This window comes from Erpetoichthys calabaricus, chromosome 8 (assembly GCF_900747795.2).
Source record: "Erpetoichthys calabaricus chromosome 8, fErpCal1.3, whole genome shotgun sequence".
Classification (NCBI taxonomy): Eukaryota; Metazoa; Chordata; class Cladistia; order Polypteriformes; family Polypteridae; genus Erpetoichthys; species Erpetoichthys calabaricus.
Genome location: NC_041401.2, coordinates 188,438,479 through 188,457,791, shown reverse-complemented (window position 1 = coordinate 188,457,791; position 19,313 = coordinate 188,438,479). Strand labels below are relative to the sequence as shown.

Sequence of the window (19,313 nt, the reverse complement as noted above, 5' to 3'; positions counted from 1 at the left end):
ACTACGCCGTGGGTTGGCTAGTTATTTTTACTCCCCTTACTCTGTGTAGTTTTATGGTAGCAAGACAGGTAAGGCTCACACAGTCCTCAACACATTCTTCCAATAACTCCTGTTTCTTTTTCAGAGGTCAAAAGCTATGAACTTCCGTTTGGATCTAAAGTATGTGAACATCCATGTGTGGAAAGCATGAGAGACATTGTTCTCAGAGATCGTGGAAGACCAGACATCCCAAACAGCTGGATGATACACAAGGTAAATATTCTCTTTTAAACATCTGCCGTACATCCCTTACACAAAGCCATCTTAGTTCAGGTCAGTTCTACCAATATGGTGAAACTGTGCTGTCCTTTAGCACTACCTTCTAAGTGTATTAATCAATTTAGGCCATAGTATTCTAGCAGCTTCACTAACGCTTCAGAGACCTAGTATAAAGGCTGCCTTTGAGGATATGTGGCTGGCTTTGATGCATGTAACCTATCATGCATTTCTACTCAAAAATATCCAGGTTATTTAACCTTGACCTAACAAAAGCAACAAACATTTGGGGGACAAACTTCACATACTGATTAATCATTACAAAAGAAAGGAATATAAAGAAATTACATAATCCACACATTTTCTTTCCCACAGGGCATGAAGTTCTTTTGTGACACAATCATCGAGTGCTGGGATCATGACCCCGAGGCTCGTCTAACGGCTCACTGTGTTGCTGAACGTTTCAGCATGCTGGGGCAGGAAGGATGCGAGGACATTCTGAACAACAACAGCCAAAACATCAGCGCAATGGAACCCTGGAAGCCAGTTGTTGAAGGTCTTCCCCAAGAAACTGTGCCTTGTGTGGTTGCTCTACCAGTGAGATTGGTAACTGATGTGTAAGCCTCCCTAAACTTCACCATGGCCTAAGAAACTCCAGGTCCTAAGCATGCTCATCTTGCATGCTATTATTGTGATAAAGGGTTTTTATTCAAAGGGCTGGCCCCTTTGTAACCCTGAAACTATGCTGCCGTGTAATTTATCTTTTCTTCTCCAAAGACAGCATTTCCACACCAGTTGATACAGCATAGGCTTATGGTAAGCTGTTCAAGCTATTTGATGAAGTTTAAATTTCATGCATCATTCTTAACCACCTGAAAGCCTAAATTTGTCCCATATTGCTTTATGGACACAAACATCGATCCTGCATTTTTAATGTGAAAGAAGTTGGGAGGTCAGAATACATACATTCTCAGACCTCTTTCAGAATCCCATTCTCTCCACTTGGCCTCAGTAAGGTCATGGTAGCCACAAACTACAATACGCTGCTTAGCCCATCCTCTTGTTAACATTCTTCCAACAGCTCCAGGGGAAATCTCAGTCATGCCCAAGTAAGCTATAATCCTTCAAGGGTGTGCTAGGTCTGCTCTGGGTTCTCATGACCATGGCATGTGCTCTGTGGTAGATTCCAAGTGGGCATTCTAACAATATACACAGCAACTCAACTGGCTCCTTTCAATCCAGAGATGTAGAGATCCCATATCAAAAGTCCTCTGATATTGCCAAGCGCCTCATCATGTCCGAGACTGGGCCTATCAACCCTGCACAAGAGCCACATTTTGATCATTATACTAACAATCCTCATTTTTTGGTTATGACCTAGAGTAGGGGAGCCCAACTCCAGTCCTGGAGGGCCGCAGCGGCAGCAGGTTTTCATTCTAATCCTTTTTTTTAATGAGTGACCTGTTTTTTGCTACTAATTAACTTCTTTTGAATTCATTTTATTTGACTTGCTCTTGAAGACTCAGACCCCTCAATTGTTTCTTTTTCCTTAATTAGCAGCCAAACAATAGTGAGATACAAAATGAGCCAAAACAGGACCAGCCAACTGTGACCATCATACAATATCTGAAAATAAAGGTGAAGGTCTCAGTCATGCTGATCTGCTCTTAGAAAAAAGAGAAAATCCACAATTTTGTAAGTATCTGCTATTGCACAATGAGAGCAGCAACAAGCCATGGCATTAAAGAACGGGTTTAATTAACGACGAGACTCCACGCCTCATTAAGCAACTGGTTGGAGTGAAATTGGTTGGAGTTTGAGGCCCTGACTTAGCTGGTCTGCTGTTGGCTCACTCACTTCACATTTCACTTCTGTTTGGGCGCCATTTAAAGAAAGAAATGAAACAATTCAGAGGAACGATGAAGAAATTCAGGGAAACATTTCTTAAAAACCAAGTCAATTAAAATTAATTCAACATAAGTAAATTAGCAGCAGAAACAGATCACTAATTAAGAAAAGGGTTAGAATTAAAACCTGCAGCCACTGCGGCCCTCCAGGACTGGAGCTGTGCACTACTGTTCTAGAGTATAAATTAAGACGGATTCTGACTAAATTCTGGACAGGTCATTAACTGACTGCTGGGTACATTCACACTCATTTTCACCAAAACCAATTAAAAGTTAGCAATTCACTTACCACTGACGGGGAGGAACCACAGCACATGGTGCCAGGCGGACACAGTATCAATGTGTAAATTCAGCACTGATAACAAATAGGCATGTGATTCATAATTGGGATGGATTTGTACGATGGCTGTGCTAACCACTATGCCACTCGTGGATATTAAACGTTTTATTTAGAACCCTTCAAAAGGAGCACCATAAGGCAAGAACGGGAGACAGGGTAGGCTAAAAAGTACTTACCCCTTCATTAAGTGTAATGTGTTACAGAATGGAAACTTAATGAATTATATTGCGAAATCTTATGGTAAACAGACAAACTTTCTGTCAAAGTAAGAACACTATTATATAAATCATACACCCATACCCAACTAAAATCCTTTTGTACATTTCTTTTAAGAACGTACAGTGTTCAGACATATTAACCTGCACAACTTTGTGCAGAAATAAAATGTACTACCATCAAAAAATGATGTTCTTTACAGACTGGAGTGTGCTGAACCCAAATTAGACAATGGAATTGTTCTATCATATGCAGTTTTTGAGACATGAAGGTTTAAAATGAAGGAAAAAAAAAAGAAAAAAGCAAGATTCTTAAAATTAGGGGCCCAAACTTTGTGATTGCCATATCTCTGCAATCGAAGAAAAGATGAAACTTTTATCACAAGTGGTGTAATGGACTTCACTGGGCTACCAAGGTGAATTCCCCACAAATGTAGCAAAAATCAACCAGTTTGTTTGTGCTAGCATGCAACATATTTTATTTCCACAAAAGCATGGCATTAAGATTAGCATAACCTTCACTGTCATTCCAGTGACGTGCTACAGAACCTTGGGAGTAAAATGTGGGGTTTAGCTCACTAGTGGGATTCCCCTCTACTTCATTTTGTATACCAGTAACTTTTGTTGCCTCAATAAAGGAAGTCTGTGTATTCTTTTACAGTTTGCTTAGCTGTTGCCTGTTCAAAACAATGGAAGAATCAAAACAACCTTGAAAATGTCTATAAAAACATCTAGACAACAACTTTAACTCTTCTGAACAATAAAAAAGGCACTTTCTAATCTTCTAAATATTAATTCCTGGTTATTTTGAAGGAAAAAAAAAGAGGGAAAATTACTGATTGAGAGCAAAAAAAATCTGTAGCAAATACTTGACTTTGGGTTGTTTCCATCTCAACTAACATGTAGAACGAGGAAGATTGACATTTTTCATCTCTAATATAGTTCAAACAATACTGGCCATGAAATATGTGTATGCCATAGAACAAAATAGTCTTTTTTTTTTTTCTTTTTCAAATCAACATTTTTCACTGAATCAGAAATCACACAGACATGGTTTGTGGTAGGTAATTTACAATATCAGATGTGGGTTTAGCTCACCTAAATCTATAAAATATCCTTTTTTGCATGGCAGAACTTTGGTACAGACCTGTGTAACAGAAAAGACAAGGACCAAGATAGCATTAAAAAGTTTCCTGACAAAGAATGACAATACTATTTGTATCTGGTCAGAATCCTATTAAGTTCTATCAGATACCCTCTGGCAACACACACACAAACATTAAACACACAGTGATATAGAAGAAATGTATTATTGACACACAGGGAACCTTTTGTGAGAAAGGAAGACATGTAGTTTGGAAACTCCAAACTGCCTCTGTGTGACTGAGTAGGGGTCTTTGCATTGGTATTAAAAGTGTTTTCCTGCCTTGTGCCTACCTTTTGCCAGGGTATGGCTGCAAATCCACATGACTCTGACCTAAACAGAGAAAATGCAAAATGTGTAGCAGTTATTACAAGTTTACAGACTGAAATTTCACAATAATACCAAAGGATTACCAACTGATATTCAATGACTACTGCTCACAAGACTCAAGTGTGTTTAATCATAACAATCAGTGATTGTAGTTACAACATAAAATATTAAAAGTATTTTTAGAAGACACTAACTTTGGAAATTTGAGGATGTGTGTAGAAATAAAAATTTTAAAAAGCTGTAACTAGATTAGATCAAGTCATCTGACCGTACAAAAAATGTACACTTTAATTTGGCAGTATTTGGAAGTACAATATACTCAAGATACTCTAATTTCAATGTATAAAATGATCTTGCAACTGCAATTTCCTATAAAATGTAAATAGAAATTTGGTATGGAAACAAAACAAGTTATCTATATGGTAAAAGAATGAAAATAGCATATTTTCTTAAGGGGCACCTTTTAAACCAAATGCATAAAGAAATTATACAGAGACCTTTAAGCTGTCCACATAGCGGAGGAAGAGAGAAATATTTAGCCTACATTATCAACATCTTATATTGTAATAAATGTGAACTGGTTTCACACTGATATATATGTTGTATATGATAACATTTTGTTATGTAGATTAAGTTTGCTGTTTTTCTATTGTAATAAAATATTTTCCTTTAACAGTTAGCATTCTTGCCTTTATTTATTTTTAGACGAGCGAGGTCTGAATACCCTCAATATTCAACTTTCAACTACAATACTTTTTATTTGTTACATTTTTCTAGCATTTCCCAATTGGAAAAACATACACTCATTATTAATTAAAACAAAAATGCCCCAAAGCTAGTTTTCATCTATGCAGAAACAAAAAACACTAAAAACTGATTTTGATGCAACAGATGACGTCCACTGTATTTGCGCACCCCCCATCCCATCCCATCCCGCAGTGGTAGTGCTGCTGCTTTGCAGTAAGGAGACTGTGGAAGATTGTGGGTTCGCTTCCCGGTTCCTCCCTGTGTGGATAGCGCTTTGAGTACTGAGAAAAGTGCTATATATAAATGTAATGAATTATTATTATTGCTAATGTAAACAGAAAGAATGCAGCCCAAACTTTTTCTTGCAGCACAGAAATTTACATTGGTATACTTAAAAACACTAAAAGGTATATTTTTATGCTGATTTTGCCTACTTACACTCTGAGCTCAAAACACAACATCATTTGAAAACCTTGTTATCTGAAACCGTTTTGGTATCAGAATGTGAAATTCATTAATGTTATTTATTAAATAAAAAAAACCCAGAACTCTGTTGATATTCGTGTTCCATCTACCATTGGTTGTATTACAATATGTAAATAACCCAACTGCGAAGCAAGGTAAGTGCAAGAACAAATTTAGTAAGGGGCACCAAATTTTCTCAGAGGGACTATTGCTTGATTACATACATCACATGTATGTATGTTGCATACATCACTTGCAATTTCATTTCCCCTATTAAACAACTTACTGTCACAACCAGAACCAAATACTTCCCTGTACTGCATTTTGAGGTGCCTTCTCTGGCTGTGTTTTTTTTACATTGTTAGGTGAAACCCAACTGTAGGTAGGTATTGTGACACTAAAGAGATTGTTGCTGTGAGAAAACCTTACGGAGTTCACACTAATAATATACATTCTATGGATTTTCCCCAACAGTTTTTAGCTTTCTTGTAATTTGGAGAAACTACACACAATATTCTAGACTTGGCATTAGATACCTTATACAATTTAGGCATAATTACCGTTGACTCTTATCATACCACTAACTATATTAATACTCCCAAACTTAGCCTTCTTCAAAAAACACCTTCTTCTTAACAATGAAAGGGGATACAAACTCCGTCCCGTAATAAATATAATAAATTCTGATTTTCTAAAGGGTATTCATTTTGTTAAACCTTAAATGATTTGTCTACTAGCAACTTAATACTCTGATACCAAGACTAAGAAGTTGTTAATCATGTCAGGAGCAAATAAAGATTATCATCCTCAATTGATAAGTGTACAAAGCATTAAAGTTAAAATTATCAAAGACTGGAGAGTTTCCAAAATAAACATCTATTTACATAAACCCTTTATAATAAACTTATTCTCAGATAGCTTTACTGCTATATTCTTCTAGAAATGTCTTCAGAGGATGTCTTAGACAATCCAAGTTAATTGCTCCACATCACACTGGAATTGTTTGAAAGCAACTAAAACATCACAGAATTATATTTTAAAGCTCAACTCTGTAACTTCTAATTAAATGTCAGGTACATTAATAGCTAAAACAAGCCACAAAATAAAAGCACTGCTATTTTAAAAGAAATACTCCACTCAAAATTCTTTTATGTTATTCTCCTCATGCACTTTGTACAGATGGCCGAAAAAATAAATTAATCTCATGTGTTTTGAGGAACAACATAAGGCTTCTAATAGAATGGAACCCAATGGCAGACAATCCTGGACAACAGCAAATAACTTCAAAAGCCTCACATTTCTTGTGTTGCATAATCCACACGTCAAGTCACCCAAGCTCACCACATGGGATTGAACTTTTGAACTGAAGACACACCTATCACCCTCATTCATTGGTCAAGCATCCCATGAGGCTTTAGTTCCTGTTTGATGATTTCTCTGGAAGTATCTATTTAAGAACACTAGCAGAAAAGTGTGTATTTGCAGATTCTGAGCATATGACGGCATAACTGACATGTAGATTACACGGCACAAATAACATGAGTCCCCCCCTAATCATTTTTCCATGGACATTTATCACACTGTTACTGTTGTATAGCGTTAGCTTGCATTGTATTCAAAGTTTATTTCCATTAAAACATGAGATTGAAATTATTTCTCATCCTTCAATACAAACTACACGGGGTAAGTAACATATTAAAAGTAGACAAATATTTATTGGATTATTACTTTAAAAAGGGCTCTGGAGAGCTCAACTCAAAATCAATTTACAGTGAAAAAATCTTCAATAATCTATGACTTAAAATTACACAATGATAAAGAACACATAGCTTTAAACTGACTTTTATTTACTTAGTCACCACACACAGCTAAGACTACAAGAAGTGTTGTTCTTATTTTATTTCAGTGCAATTCACAGCTTAACAAAATGTACAGAACTCTTAAATAACAAGTCATCTGCATACACCCACTCAGTCTCCACATTTACTAAGTGTATTTTACCAAGATTTAACAAACTTTTATTTCAGAGTTTGCAAATCTGTAAAGTGATGTTCTTGCCTAAATGCAAGAGGGAGAAAGTCAGAAAAAAAAAAATAAAAGTACAGTACTGTGAGTACACTAATGATGTTTGGGTATTCCATGAACAAATCATTTCCTCAACAGTACTGTAAATACACTGATATATACATTGACTGGAAGACATATGTTTAGGAGGAACAGAGTAAGGCACCACACTGCAGATTAAGTTATCCGATAATAATGACAGTTAATACATAAAAAATGACTTTCTGTCATGATTTCCTAGGGAAAAATATTCCACATGCAAAACAGTCCCACAGATAAGCAAAACATGATCTTCTGAGCTCTTCCATTCCTTCCAAAACGGATGATCCTTTGAAGATTTATAAATACACTATGTACAATTACAGCATTTGCACGGTGAGCAAGTGACAGAACCATTATCCAATCTCTCACACGCACACACACACAAACAGTACTGCTGTTTATTCAGTCTTTTTAAACCAAAGATTTGTTGAAAGAGTTTGAGGTGAAATTTCCATAGACTCCTTCACATAAGTGACAGATTTTGCTTGCATGTGGACTGTGAGACACTTTGCAAGCAGTATTTGCTTGTGCTTAAATGGAACATTAATAAAATACAAATAAAGACTAATTACAGAAGGCATCTGCCAACAGAAAACATTCAAAAATAACCCACAAAAAAGCACAAAGTTTAATAGCAGCAAAGGTTTCTTTAAGGCGGAAATTTTAAACACTGAACACATTATAAAACAATTTTAAACATGATGGATGTTATTGGCAGTTCAGAATTTCTTCGAAACATCTGAAGAAAGTCATTATAAAAACAAGAATACACTAACACACATTAACCATAATACATGGCAGTTAAATGTCACATTTGTATTTGTGTGTGTGTGTATATATACACACATTTATACAGTATATTATATATACATCCACACATACTCATTTTCTGTTGTAAAAAAACAATAAAGCTATTCAGGTTTTATCATTTTGAGTGTCACCACTGATCTTTTCCAAATCCTCTTTGATGCCTTAAGTAGTATAGAGTTGTTAGAGCCAAACTGCACTAATAGAAACCATCCTAAAGTACGAACAGCCTTGCAATAAAGCAAACAGCTGCACAATGTACTATAGAAGTGGATACACTGAATACGCACAACAGTGTATAGGAAAATAAATTATCATCATCATACCTACCCGTTTTGGATTAGGTCAATTCTGTCTTTATTAAGCTTTTTATTAAAATCAAAACAACTTCTACATAACAAATGAACTGTCAGTTTGTATATTTGAAATCAGGTGTATAAGGGGGCCAGAAGCTGCACTTGATTGTCTCAAGTTCAGCACTGCTGAATTAAAAAACAAAATTATATATAAACAATTCACAATGAAGCTGCTGCTTCATCTTCAAATGCAAGTTGATTAGGCATCCATTTTCCTGACATAATATTCAGCATTTGCACATTGATGAAGGTTATCAAAAGTTACTGATTTATAGAGTGTACAAGCAATTTTACCGCTCATTTCCATCACTTGTATATTAGCATTGTGCGTTCAAACTCCCTGATACATTAAAAATGTAGTTTACAAGTCCACTTAATTAAGCTAATGAAAAACAGTGGTGAATTTCCTAGCTGCCAAAAGGCCATCATATTCTTAAGGCAGCACTGATAAAAGTACCTCTTAAAAATGTGCAAGAGAACATTTAAATTTGAAGACCACCAGTCTTATAACTTGTAAATACAAAAGTGTCCAATATTATAAAATATGCACCTTTTTTCTTACTCAAAGTAAATTTTAAAGTGCCTTTAACAGTATAAACCTATACTTGTGAATGCGGCTAATGGAGAAAGATGATGTTTCATAATCTTCATCAACCATTAACAAAACAAAATCAAAATCTGAATACAACACACATTATGGCTAAATTAAAGCCTAATGCAGTCACTTTGAGCTTAACTGAAAGATCATCTGTATTTAAAGGCCATGCAGAGTATTAGGTGCTTTCTTTGCAGGCTTTCCATAAAGGCTTCTTATATACCCAACCTTCACCCTACAAGGGAGAGAGAGAGTAGAAAAAAATTAATTACACCATTGCATTTTCTGGAGTTACTACAGTGAGTATAGAAATCATCCCCGCCTTCAAAATATTCACATTTTGTTGCTTTGCAGCCTGAAATGAAAAAACACAAAAAATATTTTTAAAGCTATATTTACTTAATGCAACATAAAACAGTCAAGTGAAACACCTAACAGCAACAGTTAAGAAAAAAATAAGAAAACAGAATCACTGACACGGTTAAAAGGATCACCACCACCCCTCTCCCCCCTGTGTCAGTACTTTGTGGAAGCAACTTTTCCTTTGATTACAGCCTTCAATCTATCAAGATACTTTTCTACTAACTTTGCACATTTAGAGTATGCAGTATTTGTCCACTCTTCTTCTTTACAGGACTGTTCAAGCTCAGTCAAATTGGATGGTGACTGTTGCTGGACTGCGATCTTCATGACATTCCACAGACTTTCAATAGGGTTTAAGTCTGGGCTCTGGCTAGGCCACACATGGACATTCACCTTTTTCTACTTCAGTCCACTGTGTGGTCAACTTTTTTGTGTGCTTCAGGTCATTGTCATGTTGGAAGGCAAACCTTTATCCCATTGACAACTTTCTGAATCTCTATGGATGCCTGGGTTCTGGGGAACAATGGCACCGCAAATGGTAACCTTGGTTCGGTGCTCTCTAGTACTTTGTCCGTTTCTGTTTATTTGTCCCGTCATTTGATGTTCAACTGTAATCATGTACACCCGTGAAGAACTGTTGGATATTCTGCAATTCACCTTGTGTAATTTGACACCAGATTTTTCAACTTAATAGAGTGAGCCACGCATTGGAGACATCAGGGAAAAGAAAAGGAGGCTGAATCTGCTTTTATATCAATGAAGGTTGATGTACTGATGTCACAGCATTAAGTAAAATGTGCTGTCCTGATTTAGACACATTTTTTGTTAACTGTATGCCTTTTTACTCACCACAGGAGTTTCCCTCATTTATTCTGGTTAGTTTCTATGTTCCACCTCATACCTGCGCGAGTGCGGCGCTACAAAAACTGCCTGATCAGATAACAAGCACGGAGCAAAATTATCCCAACTCCCTTCTGATTATTCTAGGGGATTTTAATAAGGTAAATCTCAGCCAGCAACAAGTGCTCATGCTGCAGAGAAACACTCCCACAACAGGATGCTACCTCCTCCATGCTTTAGTGAAGGTATGGTGTTCTTTGTATGGTAAGCTGTATTGGCTTGCCGCCAGATATACTGTTTGGCGTCAAGGCCAAATAGTTTGATTTTGGGTTCATCTGACCATAAAATGGTTTTTCAATTTAGACCTGGAATCTTTAAGATGCATTTTGGCAAAGCTCCATCAAGACTTGATGTGGCCTTGAGAAGTGTTTTTTTCTTCTTTTCCTGCTACCCTTCCCATACAAACCGCATTTGTGGAGCACTTGTTATATTGTTGTCACATGCACACAATGACCGCTCTTTGCCATAAAGTCCTATAACTCCTTCAAGGTTGCCATTGGCTTCATGGTGGCCTCTCTGACCAGTTTCCACCTCGCTCTTTAATCCAATTTTGATAGCCTAATCCGGGAAGGGTCCTTGTAGTACCAAACACTTTTCACTACTTGATTACAGACTTTACTGTGCTCCTAGGGATTAATAAAGTTTCTGAATTTTTTTTTTGTATCCACCTCCTGACTTTTTCCTGACAACTCTATCCCAGAGAACTTCTGACAGTGCCCTGCCACCCATAGTTTATTGTTGGGTTTCAGCTGCACTTCCATGCACTAGGAACAGCTAAATTAATCATAATGATTACAACCAATCACAGGTAGAAGCCAATTTGCTTAATGTGCAATAGAGAAGGTGATTAGTTACATCCGATTGAGTTTAGTAGTATTTTTAGGAGGAGCGTGATCCTTTAACCATCTCAGTGATTCTTCTTTGTTATTTTTTTCTGAACTGTTGCTAATATATCTTTCACTTGGCTTTTATAAGTTGCATTGAATAAATATCTGGAAAAAACATTTTTTGTTTGGGTCTTTTCAGGCTGCAAAGCAACAAAATGAATATTTTGAAAGGGGTGATTCTTTGTTTATACTTACTGTACCTTTTGTGGCTCATTCTGATGCACAAAAGGTGGGAGAATTAGACTGCAAATTTCTTAACTGGATATATAATTACCACAAAAACCTTCTTGTTAATAGTAGCCAGAATTACGGTCATAGTAAGGCAGGTGTAATTAATATAATGGCACATTTTAAGGTGGCCTCTGTTTAAAACAAGTACGAGTATGAAGAGTACAAATCCATGAGCTTGAACACCAACTAAGATTAAGTACAGCACTGGAAATATCATTCCAAATTTTCCATAACATGACATTATGAATGCCTACCTCTCTTTGGAAATATCTAGTATGCCATAGTGTTTCCGTTTCTCTCCGATGCCTCTCTTCAGTCCTCTGTCTTTCCTCCAGTAAATGCTTATGCTCTGTTGCCTTATCTATATCTCCTGCTCTCAGTGAATCGGTTACATTCTGCCACAATCGTCTGTAAAGAGACAAGTTGATTGATGTTTGAAACCTGTGTTGTACATAACACTAGACAAGTCCCTAGCACACAGAGTGCCAATTCTAAAATCATATATTACAGCAGTGTCAGCTAATTCCAAAAAATTCATTAGGACAGAGAATGTAGACTGAAAGTGGTGGTGGTGGTGGTGGTGAGAGTACTACCAATGACTATTGCAAGCTGTACTAGAGATAGATAGATGGATAGATACTTTATTAATCCCAAGGGGAAATTCACATACTCCAGCAGCAGCATACTGATACAAAAACAATATTAAAGAGTAATAAAAATGCAGGTTAAAACAGACAATAACTTTGAATAATGTTAACGTTTACCCCCCCAGGGTGGAACAGAAGAGTCGCATAGTTTGGGGGAGGAACGATCTCCTCAGTCTGTCAGTGGAGCAGGACAGTGACAGCAGTCTGTTGCTGAAGCTGCTCCTCTGTCTGGAGATGACACTGTTTAGTGGATGCAGTGGATTCTCCATAATTGATAGGAGCCTGCTGAGTGCCCGTTGCTCTGTTCAATTACCGTAATTGCAGGCAGCAACCAAGTTGATTTAATACAAATAAATATTTCCATTCTGATATTCACTTCAATGCACACATATGTATATAGTACATTTGTTTACACAGAGCTCACTGTACATGAACATATACACTAAGGCAAGATGCAATGTGAATAATGCACAACAAGCTGTACTAAACTATCATGTAGACAGACATATTTACCAACCCAGCAAAACTCTCACATAAAGGAATAGATTTCTTTTTACCTTACATGAAATATTTCATTTCAGCTCAATAGCACACTCTAGAGACCACAAATGATGTATGTGGCATTTGATAGACTGTATCACATGTACTAACTTACATACCCAGTACAACTCTCATGAAAAGGAATACATCTGCCAGAAATTCATACATACATTCATTGATATTGATACTCTGCTAAATATCATCCATTAGTAAAATTTCATGCCTCCCTATTTAATATCATTCTGGGCCGTGTTAAGCTAGAGCGTACGGTATCAGAGAATCAGTAGGACAGAACTCCAGTCCACTATTAGACAAAAATAAGATTCATATTTAAACATATTACTATTCTATGCTACAGTAATGACATACCACTGAATGAATAATAATAATAAAAAAAAAAAAAAACGGCAGCATTTAAGAATTGTTAATAAAAAAAAAAAATAGGAAGATTGGTTTTCTTTTGTTACTATATAAGTCAACTTACCCAAGGACATTCTAATTTTAGCATGGTTTTCAAGTGAAATGCACTATTTGATCAAATATCTCACAATTGGTTAATAGAAGAATTATATAAAGAATATTCATTATAATGTACTGCTTTACCTGGAATGTAATGTATCCTAGTTTTCATTAGTACCAGTATTAATTTAAAATGAGATTGACCAATTAAAGAGGCTGATATTCAGCTTTTTTATGGATAAAAACTCCACATATTACATTATTGTATATTTTGCACCTTAAAAAAATTAAAATGAGAATTACATTTAATACAGATTAAATTATTTAATACTGCGCTAATCAGTACCATATACTCCTCTTTACATCTTCTTTGTTTTGTAGCATTAAGTAGACCAAGCAAGTTTCTGCCTTGGCTGTAGGCCCTCCCCCTTGCTTATAAGAGGAGAAAACCGGTTCATAACTGAGACATACATTCATATCTCTCATTTTTGACTTACTTCAATATAACAAAGTTAATTTTATATGTTTGACACATATATAGTGGAATAAATTCATAATTGAAATCATCTATGAAAGTCAGTACAGCACATGAGCAGAACAAAAAAGGAAAAATAAGCAACTTTCTTTAATAAGTGCCGCATTTCAGGATAGATCAGTTGGCAAACATTAACTTATGGGACTACCTGAATGCAGCAGAGTCCATTTAGGTTTACTATGGTGTACTGTGCATCTCCAGATATTGGGTAATCCTCTAGCACAAGCTGTCACATCACCTTCCATAACAATCATAATACATACTCAGTTTGACTAGGACAAATAAAAGCAAATGTTGTCCTCTGGAAGTTATTTCTATAGAACTGAGTTTTCTAACAAGAGATCAAAGAAGTCATCAATAGGGTGGTACTGATTTTTGCTTATGTTGCCACTCCATTACCATGATGAACATGAAATGTTAGGATCTTTCACTGCAATTTGCTTATTCATGCATTTTCTGGTACAACTTGGTTACTGTATGTGGTGCTGCTATTAATCCCATCAGGAACAGGTGCATGCCAAGAAACAGCCCTTGAAGGGAATCCAGTTCGCCACAGGACACATGCAACCAACCACAATCACTCATACCAGGATACTTTGGAGCTGGTAATTAAGCTCACATACACATTAAACTTTATGCATGTCCACATTCCAACCTAACCAAATGTAACAAATACAGTCCATCCTAATGCCATCTAAAGGGTGTTTAAATGGACTTAAGCGCTCAGAGAAAACTCGCCATGGCACAGGAATAGTATGCATGCTGAACAATAAAAATAAATGTGGAGAATCATAACCGGAGACGCTTACAAATTTACAACTTTGTTGCCCATTTAAAACTATTTAAATTATTCATCAATGCCTGAAAATAATGAAAACTTTCTCTAGTGACTTAATGATCTTAAATCTTATCTGTCATCTTGCTTGGGTGGAGTCACAGTATGAGAATCCACCACCAGATAAATAATGCAAAAATGCTAAGTGAAACACAAAAAGAGTGAATTACAATAAAATTAAACTACTTAAGTTGAAACCTGCCTATATTTAGTTAGCTCGTCAGTAATGCATACAAGTTTATTTTTTGCAGTCATAAACCTAAAAAGAAAATGAACAATAAAGCAAAACTAGAAAAGAAGTATAGATCAATATAGTGGATTACTAAACACACTTATGCGTCTTACCTTGACTCATATGCTCCTTGCTTTTCAATGGGACGGGCCCGTTTCCGTGTTACAGGAAGTTTAGTAACATCAACAGTTTTTGTCTCACCATTGCTATATGTGAATTCTAGAACACCATTCCATTCTCCTTGAATTTTGCAAACAACCATGTTGGTAGGATTGTGCTTCACTTCTGCAGTTACTCTGAGAAGAACACAATCATTATTAATGAATGGTTCATTTTAAACAGTTTCATGACTACTCAGACATCTGAGCCGTAAGTCATTTCTTACCATTGCTAACTGAACCTCACATATGTTCTTTTTGCTATAATCATGGTACAGTAGGGTTCAGAAAGGGAAGGGGATGTATCTTGATATTCACAAAAAGTGGCCTATGACATAACCAAGATTTGGAGACTATCTAATTTGGAAATGGAACAGTGGCATTGCTGCTGATTGTGGAACTTGCTAACCCAATCCAAGTGATCAATGGAGCAGCCCGGAGCAAATCACAGCAGTCTGCAATGCGCTCGGAATGAGAATTTGAATTGCCAAATGCGAGGTCAATGGCCTCTCTAGGAAATGTCTACTTGCTTTCTGAATGTAATGGTATGATTAGCATCTCCAACTGAAATACTGAAACAGTTAGAATATGTGCTAACTGATTTTATATGTTTTTCTGCAAATTGTTTTGTAATTGTGAGCACTATTTTACACCACTTTATAAGTAGGATTATGGAGCAAATGTGTAAAAATATGATTTATAAACAAAGCATAATCAGGTTAGATGACCTATATATTGTCACAGAGAATTACAGCTGGGGATTTAACTGGCTAACCCCTGGTTTAAACTCCAGTACTTTAGGTACAAGTCCACACTACCCAGTAAAATTCCAAGTAATGTCCAGTAAATACATTTTTACTTTAGTATGTGTGTTTTCTAAACAGACTAAAAAAGCATAGTTGAGCCTATAACAAGTAGTATGAATTAATCAAATAAGAATTCAATTCTTTTAAAGGTTCAAAAATACCGACACCTGATACATTACTGCTGAATGTATGAGGTAATTTTATAACAGTTCACTTTATTTCAGTGTTTCATTTTCATAAATTGCGTCCTATAAAAAAAAAAAAATAAAAAAAATACCGTACTCGTGTGTCTTATACAGTCAATTATAAAGTAATTTTCATTAAAGGAAATTATAAAGATACCGTGCTAATATAGTTCACTTATTAAATGTGACATCCAAATTCAACTTAATACACTACATTTTAATTAACTTCTAGTTTGAATTCTGGGTACTAAAACTATAATGGTTTTGTCTGACACAGTTAATTTTATTTTTATATACACTTATTTGCTATACTGATAATTTCACCAAAAAAAAAACACACTACACATTGTTGTAACTTATTAAATAAAGCTTACTTGTGCAGTTTTCCTCCATAAAAAGGTTTGGTTTGGAAGGTAATGGCTGCCGAGTACCCACTTTTAGCACAGTTGACACTGACTTTTCCACCTAGTTCAACCCAGGGTACTGTGAGTATGGACCGTGCATATGCACAAGGCAGAGTAAACAAATATTCTTCATCATGCTCTAGAAGACACAAAATGCCTGGAAAAGTAGAAAATTGGAGAAACACTGAAAATTTTTCAAATGTCATCCACAAATAACCATATCATCACACCAAGCAACATGAAAACTTCATCACCCAACAATTCTTAATAGTATAATTTAGCTATTACCATGCATTTAGAATAAAAAACTAGTCTAGAAAAAGTCTGCATAGTAACCACTTTTATATTCTTAAGTGACATAAATAATGCAAAAAACAGGCACAATATATATATATTTTTTAGAATAAATTCCTAAATTTACAGGCAAAATTCAATATATAAAACACTGCTTGGCTTTCAACATTAATGTCAGATGAATGGGTTAGTAAGTGAAAGAAAATAAACTGAAAAACAGCCACTACTTAAAACCAAAAGAAAGCCACTTAAAAATCTGAAACAGGTGCCTAGAGTGGTATTTAATAACTTTGCAATATATGTGTAAATTCTCCAACATTTTTTTTTTTAAACCTTCCCTCACATATTGGAATGTTCTGCAAAACAAGTTAGACTTTTCAATCATTAACAAACGACTGCTCAAATTATATTACTGAAATTAAGCACTACAAAACTGTCATATCCAACATTTATTGCATCAGATTCATTCTACTGCTGTAACTGACCAAAATATAACATTGTTGGTTCAATTTTCCTGCCTTTCTGCTAATGCTCTATTTCCTGTTCATCTTTACCATATTTAGAGTGGTTAACATTGTACCTTGTCATTGTTTGTGATAGTTTTCATACTCTGCTAATCTACACAGTATTTTCTTTTAAAACCCTGAAGAAGTGTAGGACAGGTTGACTGATGATTACCCATTTGCTGCTTATAGAAGTGTGTGTACGTGGGCCTTACTGTGATGGAAGGGTGCCTGTCCAAGACCATTTCCTTTCTTGTAGCCGGTAGTGCTAGAATGGGAACCATACACAAGTTAGCCTAATTCTTCTTTACTCTGTTGAGGAGGTTAAAACTATGCCTTGTCATTGTTTGTGATAGTTTTCATACTCTGCTAATACACATACACACTCAGTATTTCCTATAACATCCTTAAAGAAGTGTAGGACAGATTGACTGATGATTATCCATTTGCTGACAGTAAAAGGGTGTGTACGTGGGCCTTGCTGTGATGGAAGGGTGTCCGTCCAAGACCATTTTCTTTCTTGTAGCCAGGGTTGCTAGAATAGGCACCATACACTAGTTAGCCTAATCTGAATAAAGCTGGTTTGAGAATGTTCTGTTAATGTTTTTGTAAAAGAAGACCGTAAATAATTTAAGACCTATTAACATTTCTGAAATAACTATTTAATGCAAATGATACTACAATTTACTGTTCCAGGCTGTAATGAAAAAACAAGTTTTTATATGAACATACCAGTCAGCTCAACATAGCTCATCATTCCATATGGTATATTCTATATTCAATAAAATTTGCTTTAAACATTGTCACATCAATATTTCAATATCTTGAAAAGTTCAGTAAAATTTTGCTATCCTCAGGTTTCACTTATCAGCTAGTTCTACTAATGACTGTATGTGAAAGAAACTTAGCTGCTTTACCACTGCCTTTGCCTGTACAAAAGTAAAGTTAATGTCACAATTTCTGGTTAAGACAATTATTGCCTTGGAGTTTGAAATAAACATTATACCAGTGCTAATTTGTTGTTTCACAAACACCAAAGCAAGTATAAAGTTAGTTCTATTTGTTTTGTTTTTTTAAATGTAGACAAAAACGTAAAGACTGCATTTTGTGGAAGAAAAGGAAATGTATTTAATGTGAAATACATTTCTTAAAAAAATCCAATGTGAACACAAAACGTCATTTCTGATTGACGTATTTTATTTATACAGTATTACTGTGTATTGTACTGTATAATTAAATGTTTGTTATACTTCAGCTCTGAAAAAACTGAACTAACAAAGTTATCTCTAAATAAGGCAATGGACTAATGTGGCGCTTGTTTTCTGCATCTTTTCCACTGTAGAGAAATACAGCATTAGTAGAAACTAGTTTAGAGACAAGGAGTTTGCTTTTCACAACAGTGGTCAGCCGGAAATCAGTTTCAGTTTTGGGGCTAATATGGAAGAGATGCAAGCAGTTTCAGTCTAGTTTTGGGTTGATTAAAATATAAGTCTAAAAATAATTCCTTCAACCAATTTTTGTTTTGGTTCAACAGTAATTTTTGATTAGCTGCTTAAAGAACTAGAAACATTATTAAAGAGACAAGCAGAAAAACAATTCATTCTGATTTTAATAACACAGAGCAATGCCGATTACTGTGCTAACTGACTTAAAAAAAAATCTGATGTATCAATTTTACCAGTGTCTTGTACAATTGTAAAAAAAATCCAAATTACGCCCCCAGGTAGTATCTAGAAACAGGACAGGGTCTTTAAGCTCAGAATGCATTCAGTTGCTAATTACTATAAATCTTCTAAAGTTGCTATGACTTTTTTTTTTCTTACCTTGTATTCAACAGTTTTTACAATACAAGTTAATTTGCCATCTAGTGCCACTTTGCACTTTTCTACATTAAAATGCATTTTCCAATTGTTCAATCAGTTTTGAATATGGTTCAGATTCTTTCATTTGAACTGTATGCTATACTAGAAATGTTAGATATATTCAAATGTAATTTTAATTAAAAATGTCATCTTTACTCAAACAGTATTATGTAACCCTGTACCTAAGTGTCACTTCCAAGAATAA

The 19,313-nt window shown here is 35.4% G+C and overlaps 2 protein-coding genes across 3 annotated transcripts in view; one reads left to right on the top strand and one right to left on the bottom strand.

Moving 5' to 3' along the window:
• tgfbr2l (transforming growth factor beta receptor-like) overlaps positions 1–1,667 on the top strand; it is a 64,179-nt gene extending 62,512 nt beyond the window's left edge. The window contains exons 6-7 of the mRNA XM_028807988.2: positions 125–252; positions 631–1,667. Coding sequence (XP_028663821.1) covers positions 125–252; positions 631–876 — 374 coding nt within the window. The 3' untranslated portion in view covers positions 877–1,667. The remainder of the gene's footprint in view (positions 1–124; positions 253–630) is intronic.
• A 6,486-nt stretch (positions 1,668–8,153) lies between these two features.
• The window catches only part of osbpl11 (oxysterol binding protein-like 11), a 49,460-nt gene continuing 38,300 nt past the window's right edge, over positions 8,154–19,313 (bottom strand). For both annotated transcript variants that reach the window (XM_028807987.2, XM_028807986.2), the window contains 4 exons: positions 16,420–16,606; positions 15,010–15,192; positions 11,903–12,056; positions 8,154–9,502 (listed from right to left, as the gene is read on the bottom strand). In XM_028807987.2, coding sequence (XP_028663820.1) covers positions 9,446–9,502; positions 11,903–12,056; positions 15,010–15,192; positions 16,420–16,606 — 581 coding nt within the window. In that variant the 3' untranslated portion in view covers positions 8,154–9,445. The remainder of the gene's footprint in view (positions 9,503–11,902; positions 12,057–15,009; positions 15,193–16,419; positions 16,607–19,313) is intronic.